The sequence below is a fragment of the Nanorana parkeri genome, unplaced genomic scaffold, assembly GCF_000935625.1.
Source record: "Nanorana parkeri isolate BGI_ZX_2015 unplaced genomic scaffold, ASM93562v1 scaffold1212, whole genome shotgun sequence".
Lineage (NCBI taxonomy): Eukaryota > Metazoa > Chordata > Amphibia > Anura > Dicroglossidae > Nanorana > Nanorana parkeri.
Window position 1 is genome coordinate 500,132 of NW_017307480.1, and position 19,467 is coordinate 519,598.

The 19,467-nt window shown below is 46.8% G+C and overlaps 1 protein-coding gene across 1 annotated transcript in view; it reads right to left on the reverse strand.

Annotated features, from left to right (window-relative positions):
- Window positions 1–19,467, reverse strand: part of STXBP2 (syntaxin binding protein 2) — a 30,039-nt gene that overhangs the window by 4,079 nt on the left and 6,493 nt on the right. Inside the window, exons 4-11 of the mRNA XM_018568577.1 lie at window positions 17,207–17,291; window positions 13,458–13,588; window positions 10,724–10,831; window positions 10,581–10,638; window positions 7,892–7,957; window positions 5,382–5,462; window positions 4,003–4,141; window positions 1,906–2,012 (exon numbers count right to left, since the gene is read on the reverse strand). Coding sequence (XP_018424079.1) covers window positions 1,906–2,012; window positions 4,003–4,141; window positions 5,382–5,462; window positions 7,892–7,957; window positions 10,581–10,638; window positions 10,724–10,831; window positions 13,458–13,588; window positions 17,207–17,291 — 775 coding nt within the window. The remainder of the gene's footprint in view (window positions 1–1,905; window positions 2,013–4,002; window positions 4,142–5,381; window positions 5,463–7,891; window positions 7,958–10,580; window positions 10,639–10,723; window positions 10,832–13,457; window positions 13,589–17,206; window positions 17,292–19,467) is intronic.

A 19,467-nucleotide genomic window follows, 5' to 3' on the forward strand; every position in this document is an offset into this window, starting at 1 on the left:
GTAAGTAATGTAGAGTACAGGGGTCAGTAGTAAGTAACAGGGTGCAGTGAGTGGTCAGCAGTAAGTAACAGAGCGCAGGGGTCAGTAGTAAGTCATATGGAGTGCAGGGGTCAGTGGTAAGTAACGTAGAGTGCAGGGGTCAGTAGCAAGTAACGTAGAGTGCAGGGGTCAGTAGCAAGTAACGTAGAGTGCAGGGGTCAGTAGCAAGTAACAGAGTGCAGGGGTCATTAGTATTGCAGAGTGCATGGGTCAGTAGTAAGTAACAGAGTGCAGGGGTCAGTAGTAAGTAACGTAGAGTGCAGGCGCCATTAATAATGCAGAGTGCAGTGGCCAGAAGTAACAGAGTTCAGGGGTCAGTAGTAAGTAACAGAGTTCAGGGGTCAGAAGTAACAGAGTTCAGGGGTCAGTAGTAAGTAACAGAGTTCAGAGGTCAGTAGTAAGTAACAGAGTTCAGAGGTCAGTAGTAAGGTAGAGTGCCGGGGTCAGTTGTAAGTAACGTTGAGTCCAGGAGTTGCCCACCTCTGGTCTATGGCTTACTCTGCCTTTTGCTTTCATGAATGGCCTCGGTGGTGGGTGGCACCTGTCTGCCCTGCTTTGAATGGCAATGACAGGAGGAGTCACGGTCAAACACTCTTGCCCAACCTGTCAGCCAAAGCTGCTGGTGACGCAGGCAGCTAGGAGCCTTACGGGCAGGTAACAGTATTCTACAGTGGCTCCTCCTGTCACTGCCATTCATGGCAGAGCAGAATGGTCCTGCCCACCCCTGGGTCGTTTGCATCAGAGAAAGAGCAAGGCGGTCACATGACCTGCGACAAAAGCAAGTTTTTTTTAATGCATTTCTCTCTAATCTGATTTAGAAGGAGATTCACAAGCTAGATTTGTGAAAAAAAACTATTTAGGTTTACAACCGCTTCATGGCAGATCTCTATCCTTTCAGTAAAACGCCTCCCACTGCCCACAAACCGCACATATAGATACGATCCTTTATAACCCAAGGGTCCCCTGGCTGGCCCAGTCATGTCCCAGGTCATTCTTCTTTTACATTAGGTGGTGGCAGTGAGCGATACTTGTTCCTGCACTGAATGGAGCTCACATACTTGTGGGCGAGTACTGTTCCATGCAGTAATACTCCAAGCCCCTGTTCCCCCTAACAGGTAAGTCCATGATAGCCTGAGCTCCTCACAGGAGACTGGCGACATCTACTGGTGGAAGGGAGTTATTGCATGGGACAGCTCCAGGATTAAGATCAGTATTACAGCAAAAGTGTTTGGGTTTTTTTGCTTGGCTTTTTTTTTTTACTGGAGTTCTGCTTTAAAGGAGAACTATGAGGTGAGTGAAAATCACCCATCCTCATGGTTCGAGCCGACCTGTGACAATGAAACTTTCACTCGTCGGCTCAATAGATGGGGAAGTGAGCGAATATATACCGTCGCTCGCTCACTTCTGCATCCTGTCCCTGCAGAGAGCTGTGACTGTCACTCACGGCTCCCTGCAGGGATTCCCCCCTCCCCTGTCCGATCTTCCAGCTTTGACTGGCGGAACGGACGGGGGAGGGTACAGCTGGGCGGATCTCGACAATAATGTCGGGATCCGCCCCGGCTGCGGCGGTCTCAGTATACCGCGTGCTGTAGCACGCTATATACTGAGCTTTGGGTCACGGGAGGACGCTAGTTTGTGTCCTCCCGTTACCCATAGGAGAACTATGGGGGAAAACACTGACCCCATAGTTCTCCTTTAAGCTAAACCTAACTCCCAACACTTGTAGTCTTCAGAATAAATGAATGCCATCTTGCTGATACTTGTAGTGCTTACACTATGCACCCAAAATTACGAGTCAATAAATGTTTTGGCGTCTATACAGAACCTGCTCATTTATCAGTGGGAGGCATCATTGTCACAACTTACCCCCAACAGCACACGGGTCCCCAGGTTGTTGAGGTTTTGAATAATGTTGCTGTCGCTCTGAATATTGGCGTGCTGGACGAGTTTGGCTAAATTCTCTTCTGTTATACCTGCGTGATAAAAGAATTGGAGATCAGCCAATAGATCTGCAAAACGCGTGAACAAGATCCTTCCCAACTGTAATCTTCCTCAACAAACAGGCCGATTTGTCCTTTTTTTTTAGACAATAACTTAGCCACGCCCCATTTAAAAAGGAAGAAATGTTTGAGGAAAAAACTTAGAAAAATGTCATAAAATAATAAACTTATTCTACATTTTTAGTTGCGGCGAGAAACTTGGCATTCACAATTTGTTTTTTTCTTAAGGGGTTCAGAGGGTCACCCTGTATTTCTGGTTGGCTGGTGTTGGTCCTGGAGTTATGGTCATGCTGGCTAGGCTTGGCTTGTGAGAGCAGTTTACATTTTGGTCTGTGCAGGAGTCACTAACACAGATGTCAGAGGTTAGAAGTATGTAGAGCTGCAGCTAACGATTATTTTCAAAATCGATTAGTTAGCCGATTATTAAGTTCGATTAAATCGGTTAATCGGATAAACAATAAAATACATTTTAAAAAGTATGTAATGCAGAGTGTAGGGGTCAGGAGCAAAGCAGAGTTCAGAGGTCAGTGTTAAGCAATTTAGAGTTAGGAGGTCAGTAGCATGTAATGCAGAGTGGTGCAGGGGTCAGGAGTAAGTAATACAAAGTTCAGATGTCAGGAGTAAGTAAAGCAGATTGCAGGGGTAAGTAGTAACGCAGAATGCAGAGGTCGGTATTATGTACCACAGTGGTCCAGGAGTTAGCAGTAAGTAACTCAGAGCGCACGGGTCAATAGTAACGCAGAGCCCAGGGGTCAATAGTAACGCAGGGGGCAATAGTAACGCAGAGCGCATGGGTCAGTAGTAACGCAGAGTGCAGGGGTTAGTGGTAACGCAGAGGTCAGTGGTAACGCAGAGTGCATGGGGTCAGTAGTAACACAGAGTGCAGGGGTCAGTAGTAACGCAGAGTGCAGGGGTCAGTAGTAACGCAGAGTGCAGGGGTCAGTAGTAACGCAGAGTGCAGGGGTCAGTAGTAACGCAGAATGCGGGGGTCAGTAGTAACGCAGAGTGCAGGGGTCAGTAGTAACGCAGAATGCAGGGGTCAGTAGTAACGCAGAGGGCAGGGGTCAGTAGTAACGCAGAGGTCAGTAGTAACGCAGAGGTCAGTAGTAACGCAGAGGTCAGTAGTAACGCAGAGGTCAGTAGTAAGGCAGAGGTCAGTAGTAAGGCAGAGGTCAGTAGTAACGCAGAGGGCAGGGGTCAGTAGTAACGCAGAGGGCAGGGGTCAGTAGTAACGCAGAGGGCAGGGGTCAGTAGTAACGCAGAGTGCAGGGGTCAGTATTAACGCAGAGTGCAGGGGTCAGGCATAAGTAATCAAGAGTGCAAGGGTCAGAATTTAGAAACAGAGTTAAGAGGTCAGTAGTAATACAGAAAGCAGAGGTCAATAGTAAGTAACGTTGATTGCAGTGGTCAGTAGTAGTAAGTAACGCAGAGTGAAGGGGTCACTTGTAGGTAACGAGGCATTTAGAGGTCAGTGGCATGCAAAGCAGACTGCAGGGGTCAGAAAAGTTTGTTAACACAATTGTTAATTTTCCATACCAACGGCCATGAGAAATCAGCAACAATGGTTACCAGGCATCTTCCATATTTGCAGCTGGACTGACACTGCCATCTATCGATCGCTATAGGTACTGCAGGAGGCGGCACTAGGGGAGTTCTGTGCACAGATCTAGTGACTACTATAGGTACTGCAGCAGGCGGCACTAGGGGAGTTCTGTGCACAGATCTAGCAGCTGCTAGAGGAACTGCAGGAGGCGGCACTAGGGGAGTTCTGTGCACAGATCTAGTGACTGCTATAGGTACTGCAGGAGGAGGCACTAGGGGAGTTCTGTGCATAGACACAGCCAGATACCAGGGGTGTCTCAGACGCAGTTGGGACAGCGGGGTTGTGATCTAACTGTAAGATGGCCATGATCAACCGGTCGCTAAAGGCAGACAATGGTATTACCACACAGGTGACTCTTACCATTCTTCAGATATATATACAGCAGGATAATACGGATCTTGTCATAAGGTTTGACGCTTGGATCCAGTAGGACCGGAACAATGATCTTCATTGGGTCCTTCAATTTCTCACCCTCAGCGTCCGTTCCCATTGCCAAGTCCTAAGAGTGAAATATAAGAGGGCAGCATCATGCAGGGGTTCAGCCTGAGAGTTAGACATCAATAGGGTGGCTTAATCTTCAGTAGAAGTCAGCCGGGCGAAACTCAAGTCAGGAATAGAACAATGTGGTTATTAGATATATATTGTTGTGAGCTTGATACATCGGAAATTGGCTTTTATTGATGGTGGTGCTGCACATTTGGAAAGTAGACCAACCTGTGTTTGATATGCAGCAACCAGGGCACCCTGCCTTACGCTGGAGGAAAGCACACACGCAGGATGTATATACTGTATCCTGCACTCTGCTGCCTTCAGCCATCTTTTGAAGAGAAACTTCCACCTCTCAAAAAAATTCCGGTCTATGTGCCCTTTACCGTTGGTGTTCTTTTTATGCTGTTTTATGGTTCGCTTCTTTTGCACCACCCTGTGACATGTCCCGTCCAGCATTGCTATCTCTTCCTGGTTCTTGCAACTGACCAACCTGACCACCGCCCTCACACCACGATGATGCAGTGACAGATCTTACACATGTGCAGACCTAAATCTGCCATCAAGTCATTTGTCTATGTTGCCATCATGCGAGATATCACAGAATGTTATGAATGATGTATAGAATGCCCGCTATTGCAACTCCCTCCTCATTGGCTGACCTCGACACAGGCTCCTCCCCCCTTCAGTCTATCATGAATGCTGCTGCTAGACTAAGCTTCCAATCGCCCAAAGGGAAAAATTCAAAATATTAACAGTCACCTATAAAGCCATCCACAACTCTGCCCCCGGCTATATCTCAAAAATTGTCTCAAAGTATCACCCTAACCGTCCCCTCCACTCCTCCCCAGACCTCCTGCTTTCCAGCTCCCTAGTAAACGCCTCTCATGCTCACCTCCAGGACTTCTCTAGAGTGTCTCCCATGCTCTGGAACTCCTTACCCCAACCTGTCCGTCTATCTCTCCCTCTGACTGCCTTAGGCGATCCCTAAAGACTCATCTCTTCAGGGAAGCCTATCCCACCTCAACCTAACCGCTCAACCATCACATTCTCAAACAATTCATCCCCACATAGCTACCCCCTCATGTATCACTTGCCCCTCCCTTTTAGATTGTAAGCCCTCACGGGCAGGGCCCTCCTTACCATCTTGTCTTGAATTGTATTGTGATTGTAATGTCTCCCTTACATTCTAAAGTGCTACGCAAACTGTTGGCGCTATATAAATCCTGTATAATAATAATAATAATACAAACCTGCTCCACGGCACACAGCTTCTCTACAGTTCCCTTAAAGTGCTTCATGCAGTCCTCTGCCAGGTTGAGGTGCGTGGAATACTGCACAGGAGGCAAGAAAAAACAGTTACAGATACTGAGACAAAACATAAAGGTTGCATTTCGGGAACAATGGGACATTCCAGTTCCACATCATCACTATTTACATTAGTCTTTCTTTGAACACTTTCCTGCCGCCGGCCCTCTGATGAAACCTAAATGCAAAGTGGTTTCTGTCCTTCCCGGTCATGTGATCCCTGCGATTAACTACCTCAGTGATCACACAACAGAGACCAGGCGCTGTCGATGATAGCACGGTCATTTATATTTGGGGGGTGTCGAATGAGTGTGTTCCCAGCACAAAAGAGAGACAGGGGCCGTATGCATACATGTGGCAGCAGTGTTAAAGCCTGCCGCCATGCTGCCACATGTATGCGTGTGACTGGAGTTAACCTCCATTTGAGGACAGCCATCTCATATATCCAGCAGGTGTTGTAACTTGCAAATTGTGCCCTTTTCAGCAGTGAAAGGGTCGCTGAGTAAGTGTAAGACACATTGGAGATAGGCATGTGTTGCTCACAAACGGGAATCAGCCTAGCTCAGACTTTGGCATTTTACAGCCCGCTGGCCACATCCGGCCCTTCGGTTGTCCCTGTCCAGCCCACGGTCCGCACACGGCCTGGTCGCCGACCTGCCCTCGGATATGGCTTGCAGTGGATGCATCGGCCTGGGACGCTGGCGCATCCACTGCAAGCCATAGCGCAGCACAGGCCTCCTCCTCTTTAGTCGTTGGTTGCTAGGACCGCTGGCTTTCCAGCAACCAATGACTTCAGGTGTTCACCTCCTCTGCAGTCATTGTTTGCTAGGACTGCCTGGGCGGTCCGGGCAACCAGTGACCTCAAATGTGTCCCTGACCCCAGTATTACAGGACGATGGAAGAGTATCATCTTCTGTCCTCTTCTGCAGCCTTCTCCCTCTTCCCGGCTCCCTCCTCCGGCCTACTAATAAAGTAGGAAAATAAGGTATGTGGGGACAATACATTAACTACGAAAAAAAAGGGGAACTCTGATGAGGACAATCAATTTAAGGGGACACAGTGATGTGGATAACCGATTACTGGTTGTCCTCATCGGAATACCCTATTACTGTTGGGAACAACCAATGTAAGGGGGGCAACTATTAGTTGCATCCATAGGAGTGCCCCTACATTATTTGCCCCCATTCAGATTTTTTTTGTTGTTAAAGGAGAACTATGAGGTGAGTGCTTTTCACTCACAATGAGACTGTCACAGGTCGGCTCAGTAGATCGGGAGGTGAGCGAACACATACCGGCGTTCCCTCACCTCTCGATCCTGTCACGGCTCTCTGCCGTGACAGGGGAGGGGCTGGATTCCCCCCTCCCCGCCAGCGCTATCTGGCGGAACGGACGGGGGAGGGGGCGGTTACAGCTGGCTCTGCCTCTAGATAGGCAGAGCCAGCTGTCAGTCACGCAGCTGGGCGGATCCCTGCACAATTGTCGGGATCCGCTTCAGCTGCGGCGTCTCAGTATACCGCGAGCTACAGCTATGCTCGCGGTATACTAAGCCTAGGGTGACGGGAGGACGCTAGTTTGTGTCCTCCCGTTACCCTAAGGAGAACTATGGGGAAAAGCCCTGACCCCATAGTTCTCCTTTAAGAATGTATGTGCCTATGCACCTTCACAGTAATGCGTTGGCCCTCTACAACAGTCCCAGTTTTTCATGTGGCCCCTTGAGAAAATCAACTGCCCACCCCTGGTCTAGCTGGTCACTCCTCCCTCTCCAGAAGTGTATGTGTGTGGACATAGATGCCAGAAGCAGGTGTCCAGGCCTGTCTGGCATTATAGACATATACACTGAGTGGCCAGATCATTATGAGCACCCCATCAGTACTTAGTTGGGCCGCCTCGTGACTCCACGAGATGATGAAAGGTGATGCGAGGAATCTGACACGGCACTGTTGCCCTTCCCCTTGCCACTCTCCATTCTGGCCTAACATTGACTAGTCGCTGACGGCCACAATTCGCACGTTCAGACCCAGATTTTCGGCTGACAGTCCGGTCTTTAAACACTTTACAACAGCTGCTCTTGAACATTTAATGAATTCTGCTGTTTTGCTGATACTCGCTCCATGGCTCCGAGCGCCAACAATCATCCCACGTTCAAAGGCTGTTAAATCGCGTTGTTTCCCCGTATCTTCAGAAACAAATCACTTCTACTGTTGTGGTAAACAACCTGCTTCCCTATTTATAATGGTCTGGCCCTCTAGCAACTTCAGCACCAAATTATAGCTAATTTGCCTACAAACGTCAGGTGGTCATAATAAACTGGCTACTCAGTGTATATCAAGGACAAGCATTGTGTAACGGTCATCCTAAAACGTTTCTTTCCTGAGTGGACCGGGTTCCTGGATAACTCCCCGTTTGGAGCTAAATCTCATATACAGACACACACTATACACTATATACTACTCACTTTATTTAACTCCTTCTGATATTGTGGCATCTTTTTCAGAATTTGGGACAGGTCTTTGATGTTTGCCTGAGAAGGGAGAAAAAAAAACAACAAATTGACAGCTGAGGAACTCAATAATAATAATTCACAGTCACACTGCAACTCCAAATGTCAGTTTGGCTTTTATCTAGGAAACTTAAATTAAAAAAAAAAAAAAAATGCAGACAGCACATACAGCCTGCCCATTCAGGTAATGCTGTAGTGTACAGGTCCATCATGCTCATGAAAACCCCCTTCTGACTGTATTCTGGGGACATATCCTAGGGTCCATTGTGAACCAGAGCTAGCCTCTTTTGAGAAAGTCTCTACGACGAAACGCGTAAAAGGAGTGTGCCGTTTCCCCGCTGACACCCTGGAAAGAGGCTAGCTATAAGTTGCTTATGCTGTTGTACCTATGGAAGTCTGTAAGTGCAACCATTTTTAAACTACTCGATAAATAAAACATTTTACATCTGCACTTAAATCCTGTCTTCTCTCCTTCGGTCGGTCTCCCCCTCGGCTTTCTGGTTGATCCCTCCGGAGTGTTCTCCAGCCTTGGAGGTTGTTTGACTATCGCCGATGAGAGGAAGTGTAGCCTGACGGCAGGAGAGGACAGAGAAACTTACAGAGAAGGTTTCCTTTTTCTATTTTGCGGACGCATCAATGGAAGTATAAACAAAAGACACTGGATTTCTAATAACATTCGGTAGAAAATAGACTATTGGTGTTACAACCCTCGCTTATACAATTTTATATTTATCCACCTATATTTATTCACTTTATACTATTAGATGTGGTTTTAGATTTGTTAGATTGGTTATACATCAGTCTTCCTTCAAATTATTGTCCTCTTTATTTATTGTTGCCGATTGCCAGACTGATTAATTTACCTGGTTTATAATTCAACCATTTGGTATCCACATTGTATTTTCACTATATGGCACACATATGCATTATTCATTAACTTATTTAATTTATCATATTTAATCTCTCAGTTTTATATTCGTACTTTCACCATATTTATATGACACGTGTATTTATTAACGTCCATGCACATATGCACTTTTGGATTGCATTTAGTTGCAAGTAGGCTTTGATCACTTATATTGGTTTTATTTGTGGTATAAATATAGCACGTATTGCAATACCAAGCGCAGCACACTGGTTCACAATTGATCACTTCGATAGATATTGCTGCAGCTGGATTATAATCTTTTGGATTACATTTTTTGATACTTTGATATTTTTGATACCATTATATCTTTTCCTATTTTTTCTGTATTTTGGTTTTTGATTTTTTCATATATCCTAGCGCAACTACCTTGCTCACCATATCCTAGGGTCCAGTTTCAATCTATACTGAAAATTCCTTCTCCGGCTTAGTCCAAACACCCCCCTATATCCCTGGCACTCTCGTCGAACTCTTAAAGTGTCAGAATAATATTCACTGTATCTTCTCAGGTCTTTCAGCAGACTTCTCTGAGTCCTCACTGGCTGTCTGACCCACTGATCACCTCCCTGGCTGCCTGATGGCTACTCAACTTTCCCTTCACTTTTCTATTGGTTGCTCGGTCCTGCACTCACTTCCCAAACCCCGTATTTGCTGCTTAGTCCTGCGCTCGCTACCTCATTTGCTGCTCGGTCCTGCACTCGTTACCTCATTTGCTGCTCGGTCCTGCGCTTACTACCTCATTTGCTGCTCGGTCCTGCACTCGTTACCTCATTTGCTGCTCGGTCCTGCACTCACTAGCTCATTTGCTGCTCGGTCCTGCGCTCACTAGCTCATTTGCTGCTCGGTCCTGCACTCGTTACCTCATTTGCTGCTTGGTCCTGCACTCGTTACCTCATTTGCTGCTTGGTCCTGCACTCGTTACCTCATTTGCTGCTCGGTCCTGCGCTCACTACCTCATTTGCTGCTCGGTCCTGCGCACGCTACCTCATTTCCTGCTCGGTCCTGCGCTCGCTACCTCATTTGCTGCTCGGTCCTGTGCTCGCTACCTCATTTGCTGCTCGGTCCTGCGCTAGCTACCTTATTTGCTGCTCGGTCCTGCACTCGCTACCTCATTTGCTGCTCAGTCCTGCACACGCTACCTCATTTGCTGCTTGGAGCTCACTTTCCAAGCTTCTCCATTGGCTGTTTAGGTTTGCATTCACTTCCTTATTGGCTGCAAGGTTCTGAACTCACTTCCCCCAGCTTCCCTGCTGGAATGCCCATCCTATGCACACTTCCCATCTGTTCACCTGATGTTCCTACATGCTACGCCCCGTCTGCTAACACAAATAAAGATTGTGCAACCTGTTGGACAGAGTTCCAGCTCTGGTACACACAGCCATAAGCTGCTGTACGAGCAGTGGTAGCAGGAAGAGAGAGGTAAAGGATCAGCAAGACGCAGAATGAAGTTATATATACATACAGCCTGGAGCTGCTCTTTATAAACCCACCAATATGGAATGTTTGGCTCAGGTCACATTCACTGCTTTATCAATAGACCCCTCAGAGTTTCGTCTGAATAGATGTGTTTAACGATTCCTAGCTACCCAACCACAAGATGATTTATCTTCCTTGGCAGCAGACCAACCAATGTCACATGCCTCTTGTTCTATTTTCCATTGAAATCTATGGAAAATTCAGCATGGGCCCCGCACTACTGCTGGACAGAGAACTACCCACCTTGTCCGTTGTCATTCTTTTACTCTCGCAGAAAGACTTCAGCAGCTCTGTGACTTTCCTGCCATAGAGAAGACACATAATCAGAAGAAGAGGAGCAGAGAATACGAGGTACATGAGATTACCGGGGACACTGAGCTGCTTACTTGGACACGTCTGCAATGTGCATGTGACGGAGCTCCATCCAGAGGTCATCATCTTCATCCAGGCGGACCTGCTTTTCCCGGGACTCTCCAATGCCTGTGGTCTCATAGCTGGAAGTAGAATAAGTAACTGGATTTATCAGACATAACATGCTAATACATTCCCTGTGAAAAGGGAGAAAATGGGCCTAATGAGTGAATCACACATGAGCCTCAAACAGCTTCGATTCTCCTGTACACATTCTGGAGGCTTGTCTGCTTTCTTATTTCTCCACATGGGTCCAGGGCCAAGCCAGGCAAAGCAGCAACTTAAAGGGCAACTTCAAACAAACAACTAAACATAGTCAAAGCACGTCTGAGCCCCCAAAATTTTTTATAAAAATAATATATTACAGCTCACAAGTCCTTAGATGTGGCGATTGCATTAGTTTTCTTTTTTTTCAGACCTTTTTGCTTTTATTTCTCCCTGGTGATCCTGCCAGTAACACACATCCTTATCCTAGGGAAACAGCTGTTACTCAGGGGTGTGCGATTCCTATCTCCCAACGCCTGACATGCAGTTCCGTTTGCTGGGTAAGGCCTTGTTCACAACAAATGCAGGGCAGATCTGCAGATGACGCGTTTTTGACGCGTTCCAGATCGTTTTTTTTTCAGGAAGCCAACAATGTTATGAGGTCACTTCCTTTTACCTCTGACCTTTCATTAGCTGTTCTGATCATTTCCTGCTTCCTCTGACCTTGTCTCACATGTAAAATTGTTGCAACATGGATCCATGGGATGCAGGCATGCTCCTGGTGATGGTTATTATACTGCTACGCCAAAGTGGTGTAAGGAGACGTCGTTTTTGGGTGCACCCACTGATGAGTGAAAGAGATCCAAAAGGGCCTGTTTGGGACTCTATATATCTCTCTGGGTCTACAAAATCTGTCCACCATTGTTCCTTTGCTCTCCAGATCAAAAGGTCACCTTTTTCAACAAGCAGGAAGTCACCAAGAAAGATTAGGTCATGACAGATGACCATAGAGTTTTTTTTCCTTTATGGCTAGTTTTTTTCATTGCTTTGCATTGCGTTTTTGATGCGTTCCCGAGCAGGTTGCTGCAGTCTTTTCACCTGCTCTGGATCTGCTCTGGAACTGCACGCTGCGATGTGAACTGGAGCAAAAAATACCATTGGAATACATTGGACGCAGTTTTGATCCGGTCTGCAACTGATCTGCTCCGCGCTTGGTGTGAACAAGGCCTAAGTGTTATTGTTTCTCTACATTTAGCCCTACTGCGGGCAAGCAGAACTAAATGTAGAGAAGGGAAGCCACCGCTCATTTTGTACAAGTGATATGGGTGGCCATAGAGATCACCTGTAGCAGCCTGCTTGTCTCCGCCCCTCAACGTGCCCGCCATGGTTTTTGGGGTCCCCCCCCCAGGGCCACGGCAAATTACTTCAGAATGGAGAGCGGGGAGCAGGATGCTATGCTCGATCTTCTGCATTGGAGGGCAGGCTTCATAAAGATAACCTGTCACCTCCAAACGCTATGACATAGGGGCTTGTAAGACCCTGTGTGATAGCAATAAAGTGGAAAAAAAATGAAAAATAGTAAAAAAAGAAAAAATGAAAAAAAAAAAAAAAAAAAGAAAAAAAAAAAAAAAAAAGGATAAAAAAAAAAGTATAAAATAATAAATACTTAAAACCAACCCTGCCATCTGCATGCAAATGGCATTGTGTGTGCCCACATTCCATTGTGTGCCATATTGTGGTAGCCGTGCAGCACCGCTCTCTAACACGCATAATGAGCATTAAAGAGTAAGTTCGCTTTCCCAAGTAATGTGGGAAAATGGAATTACCCGCTGAAATCTGGCCTTCTCCCCCCCATTTCGGCGAATAGTCTTTCCCCATCCGCCGGTACAGGTGTACTATCTCTACCCTGTACTGCTGTCCAGCGCAGCCCTGCAATATGGATTTTGAATTTCGCTAGCCCTTATTGGTCAGCATGGTCACCTTGACCGCACTGACCAATAAGAAGCTCTTCTGAGCAAGGTTCAATACGGTTTTGGTTAAGATTATTTTTTGTATCACAAGTAGATTGTCATGAGGGACAAGTAGATTGGGCCCCCGCTTTAGTCCTTGGACAGGTAGATTGTCATGAGGGACAAGTAGATTGGGCCCTCGCTTTAGTCCTTGGACAGGTAGATTGTCATGAGGCACAAGTAGATTGGGCCCCCGCTTTAGTCCTTGGACAGGTAGATTGTCATGAGGGACAAGTAGATTGGGCCCCCGCTTTAGTCCTTGGACAAGTAGTTTTTTTTTACATTTCCACACCCCTGTTACTCACTGTACTGTATCTATTGTCACCCTAGGACAGGACTACAGAGACCTCTCCCTCTCTTGTTCTCCAAAACATAGAAGGGGGGGGGGGGTTCTGTAGACCTCAGAGATGATTGTAAATGATGTAACCGATAACCCTGCAGCACAGGCAGGGAGTGCAGGAAGTTATCAGCTGACAAGGTTTCTGGCAGGATTGACAGGTTATTGTTTGCACTTGTTGAACAGATATAACAAAACACTTTCAATAATATATTTAACAGACCAAAAGGGTACCAATAGGAGACGTTCCTTGTTAGGATTTATCCCTTTAAACACATTTTTCTAGGAATGGTCTATAAAGTAATGCCCATACTCTTTATTATTCACCCGCCCTTGCAGTGCTATAGGACTGCATGGCATAAGGGGATGAAAACCTACTTGTATATGTCTTGCTTGATGTCTAGCAGATCATAAGCCATGGCCTGAAAGGTGAGCTCATGCAGGAGGGGAGACACGGGGTCATATCCACGATCCACAATGAGGAGCTGGGAGCGGGACTTGTCTGGGCCCTGGCGTGCGAGAGAAGCGGGTGAGAACACAGGGAAGGGAAAAGCATTCAGGAAGGATATGAAGGACGACAGCAAAGCCTCATACCCAGAATCCTCTGACAACTCTTCCTGAGCCATCTGAAAACTTTATGTTTAGTGTCCCTGAGCTTAGAGACTGTGTGACACTGATGCACTGCTCTCCGAATCCATCTCAGATATAGTTCTGGTACTCACCATAGAGGATAACCATCACTGTAGATCAGCCTGGTATTCACCATAGAGGATAACCATCACTGTAGATCAGCCTGGTATTCACCATAGAGGATAACCATCACTGTAGATCAGCCTTTCTCAACCAGGGCTCAGTGGAACCCTAGTGTTGATAAGAAGTTGCTAGGGGCTCCTTGAGCAGTGAGCAATTTCTGCCTCTTAGACAAGTTCTCACTGACACCAATTATATTTTCAGCTATCTGTAAGTGGGAATTTCTTCCCACTGACCACCAATAGAAAAGGGGAAAAATTACCAGTGACCATCCAGGCCTTCTCCCACTGCCACCAATCAAAAGGGACCCTTCTCTGCTGACCACCAGCACTACCATGACCACAAAATTTAAGAGGGCACTAAGATAACCCCAAATTTAGAGGAGCACTACATTGACCACCAATGCAAGGGGTCACTATGATGACCACCAATGCCAGGGGGCACTACGATGACCACCAATGCAAGGGGGCACTACGATGACCACCAATGCAAGGGGGCACTACGATGACCACCAATGCAAGGGGGCACTACGATGACCACCAATGCAAGGGGGCACTACGATGACCACCAATGCAAGGGGGCACTACGATGACCACCAATGCAAGGGGGCACTACGATGACCACCAATGCAAGGGGGCACTACGATGACCACCAATGCAAGGGGGCACTACGATGACCACCAATGCAAGGGGGCACTACGATGACCACCAATGCCAGGGGGCACTACGATGACCACCAATGCCAGGGGGCACTACGATGACCACCAATGCCAGGGGGCACTACGATGACCACCAATGCAAGGGGGCACTACGATGACCACCAATGCAAGGGGGCACTACGATGACCACCAATGCAAGGGGGCACTACGATGACCACCAATGCAGTACTCACCATAGAGGATAACCATCACTGTAGATCAGCCTGGTATTCACCATAGAGGATAACCATCACTGTAGATCAGCCTGGTATTCACCATAGAGGATAACCATCACTGTAGATCAGCCTTTCTCAACCAGGGCTCAGTGGAACCCTAGTGTTGATAAGAAGTTGCTAGGGGCTCCTTGAGCAGTGAGCAATTTCTGCCTCTTAGACAAGTTCTCACTGACACCAATTATATTTTCAGCTATCTGTAAGTGGGAATTTCTTCCCACTGACCACCAATAGAAAAGGGGAAAAATTACCAGTGACCATCCAGGCCTTCTCCCACTGCCACCAATCAAAAGGGACCCTTCTCTGCTGACCACCAGCACTACCATGACCACAAAATTTAAGAGGGCACTAAGATAACCCCAAATTTAGAGGAGCACTACATTGACCACCAATGCAAGGGGTCACTATGATGACCACCAATGCCAGGGGGCACTACGATGACCACCAATGCAAGGGGGCACTACGATGACCACCAATGCAAGGGGGCACTACGATGACCACCAATGCCAGGGGGCACTACGATGACCACCAATGCAAGGGGCCACTACATTTACCACCAATCTAATGTGGTACCACAATTGACACAAATGTACGGGGCCCTACACTGACCACCAATTTAATGTGGAACCACAATTGGCGCCAATGTTAGAAGACACTACACAGACCAGCAATGCAAGGAGGCACTATGATGACCACCAAGGTAAAAGGAAACTACACTGACCAGAAATCTAATGGGGTACCACAATGACCACCAATGTAAGGGGGCTCTACATTGACCACCAATTTAACGTGGACCCACAATTAACACCAATGTAATGGTGCACAACATTGACCACCGATGTAATGGGTGCACCACATTCCTTATTCTTTTATTCATTTTTATATCCACAACTTTCTGCTCACACTAATGCCCCCGTGAGCTCTAGATAGAATCATCAGCAGGAGTTCCCTGAGATCTGGAAGTTATTTCGAGGCTTGAGAAAGGCTGCTATAGCCAGACACCGAGACACGCTGCATCCAGGAGACATGCCCACACAGCCCCCGTGGCAGAGGAAACAACAGGAGAGGAAAGGGATGAAGGACATAGACAGAGGTGAACATACAGGAGGAGTCAGACATTTTATTATACAATTATGCATTCATAACTTGTTTAAAGAAGAACTCTACCATGAACAGAGCACAGTTACAACTTGTCCCCATTCCAGATAATGCCACTATAATAGTCCATCTTTCCATTCCTGGACCCTTACTGACTTATGGGAATGCAAAGTTAAGAGAAATGACATTGCATATCAAGGCAAGTGGAAGAAATGGTGGATAGACCACCATGTGAATGTTACGGTTAACAGGAGAGTGTGCAAATCAGACAGCCTTGCTTAAAGGGGCAATGGCACAGTAAATGCATGATTACCTAGCAAAAAGAGTCAAATGATACACACTTACCAGGATGTACATATGTTTTATACAGTGCTGTGCTACATTATAGGTGCACTGAAGTGACTCAGTAGGAACAGGCTGCATGGAATCTGATTCTATAATATCTCACAGACACTAATAACCACAGCACTGATGGCTTCTTTCTGTGCGACTCCTTTCCATGGACTGCGGTGTCTTTTCTTTTTCAGCCTCCCCCATTCTGTTTCCTATGACTGTATTACCATTGAGGTTAAGATTATCAAGATACAAGGCAACTGATTGTCGAGTGTGCAGAACGGTCACAATTGCAGCCCTTTTCTATTTCTCAGACAGAAACAGACCTCCGGGTCACAATCAGGTTCAGGGCTTCTGTGCATATCAAAGCCTCTTCCATTTGAACCTAGCGCTGCTCAGACCCATACATTCAAATGCAAATTCAGCGTTTAAAAGGAGAACTATGAGGGGAGTGCTTTTCACTCCCCTCATAGTTCTAGCCGACCTGTGACAATGAGACTGAGTAGATCGGGAGGTGAGCGAACACATACCGCCGTTCGCTCACCTCTCGATCCTGCCACGGCTCTCTGCCGTGACAGGGGAGGGGCTGGATTCCCCCGCTCCGATCCGCCAGCGCTGACTGGTGGATCGGACGAGGGAGGGGGCGGGTACAGCTGGCTCTGCCTCTAGATAGGCAGAGCCAGCTGTCAGTCAGGCAGCTGGGCGGATCCCGGCACAATTGTTGGGATCCGCTTCAGCTGCGGCGTCTCAGTATACTGCGAGCTGTAGCCTGCTATATACTGAGCTTAGGGTGACGGGAGGATGCTAGTTTGTGTCCTCCCGTTACCCTAAGGAGAACTATGGGGAAAATCCTTAACCCCATAGTACTCCTTTAAGAGTGTTTCTAATTTGACCCACTACATGTAAAAGATGTTTTTAGTAGAGTTCCTCTTTAAGTGACAGGTGAACAGCCTTTAGCCATTGTCAGAACGGTTACAGTTCCCCTTGCATGCTAAAGTCATGCAGCAACATCTCACCTCTCCCATGCTGGGGTTATCAGCTTTGAATGCGTTCAGCCGGTCCTGCACCATGTGAGCGAAGATGGAGTTGTCTGCGTAGCCACTGCCAAAGAGAGAACAATTATTATGTTATTATACGAGTTATCACATGGCCCCACTTACATTTTCTATTGTATCTTCAATCACTTTCTGCACTTTATCTTCCTTGACGCAACTGATCCTTCTTTAACCGCTTGAAGCGGTTTAGACTGAAGTGTTTAGACCCCCTTCCTGGCCAGGCCATTTTTCAGTATTCAGGGCTGCGGTACTTTGACTGACATTTATTCCGTCATGCAACGCTGTACTGAAATGAATTTTATACCATTTTTGGGGACAGATAGAGCTTTCTTTTGGTGGTATTTATTCACCACGGGGGTTTTTATTTTTTACTATAATTAGGAAAAATTACTGAAAATTTTGAAAAAAAAACGTTTTTTCTTGCATTGTTAGGAAACATTTATTATTACCCAGTTTTTTTTTTTTATATAAAAGACGGGGTCACTTTGGATAAATAGACACCAAACATGTCAAGCTTTAAAATTGCGCGTGCCCACGAAATCGCAGAAAACTACCATAAGCGACTAATTAAAAGCATCAGTTTAGTGTTATCAGTGATTGATGGCCCTGAAATGATTGCTCTCACTCCGACGTTCGCGGCGATATGCAACATGTGCGGCGTAATGGATAGTTAATTTTGCCTTCTCTGACTTTTTTTTTTCCTGCTGTGGCCATTACTAGCCCGGTACAATCCCTCCCCCCCCGACTACATGGATGCATGATGACATGCATATTTGAAAAGGCACCTTCCGGCTGCAATGCGATCTACCACACTACAACGCGCGGTACTGCAAGATCCTGCATGCGGTTGAAAAAAGTAGCGCATGAAGTGCTAGGATCACAGGGCGGTTCTAGCAATCAATGACTGCAGCGGATGAAGACCCCTGACATTATTGGTTGCTAGAACACCAGCAGCCCTTGCAACCAATGACTGAAGAGGACCGTGGTCTGGACACCACGTGCCGGGCTATTGCTTGCAGTAGATGCACCAGCCTCCAAGGCCGGTGCATCCATTGGCAGCCAGACATAACTGATCGCAAGTTGGCAAATCAGTCTGTGTCTGGACCGCAGGCTGGTCAGGGACAGATACGGCCCACGGGCCATGAAATACCCGGGTCTGCTCTATAAACAGAATTTTCCACCCGTCAACATGTCAATACGCGATCTCGAGTTCTATCTGCCAATGGTGCATTACTCTCTTCTTAGTACCAATAACAATTGTGTCTCCACCTCGCCCCTGTGCTACTGACCATTGTCCCCGGCGCAGGAGGTGAGGGGAAATATCTCAATGGAAACACCTGTTCCTGTGACAACTGGCGAAGAGATGATTTACCCTCACATGGGAAAGATTTTCTCTCATTACCGGTTGTGTCTCTGGGACAGGAAGTAAAGATTAATCTCTTTGGCAGAGCTCAAGCAGCAAAATGAACCAGATAGGGGTGTTAACTATTCCCTACTCTATCCAAAACAATAGCTTGTGGCGGACCTTTACCCCTTTTCACTAAAATCACATCAGCATGCAGCTCCTCGTGCCGATATGAAATCACCTTACATTCATTAAACTAATATTTTTTGCTTTTATGTACAATTACTGTTTTTCAACATCCTGGTTGAGGAAGGCACTGGTGATGTAGTCCTGGTCTCATAGATGCATTCTACCAGTGCCCTCCTGGTGTCCTACCAGTCTACCTCACCAGTGCCCTCCTGGGAAATCTTATCTATAAATTAGAAAATCTCAAAAGATCTCAGTGAAAGGCACAACCCCCCCCCCCTCAGATCATGTGCACTGTCCCAGACAAGCAGCCCCAAAGTTCCAGGAAGCAAAGGGAGATGGATTCATCAGTCCTTAGAGAAAAGGAAGAATAAAAAGGCCGGCCACTATCTATAGGTATCTGTTTATAGATTGCCATTACTAAAGGTGTCTTTGTTGTTATTTTAAGATAAGGGTGACGTTCTTCTTTAACACAAAATTGTAAGTGTCATTAAAACCAAAATAATCAAAATGATTATGACAGCCACACTTACATGTGACCTCATATGCTCATTCATTTTGTTTACAGAGTCTTCCTTTCAGCACAGGACCTAAGACCTCCATTTTTGCTGTGGCTCCAATCCCTAGTGGGGTCTATATGGAGCCACAGCAGTGTGTATGCCGCCGCCGCCCCCCCCCCCAGGGCCACACA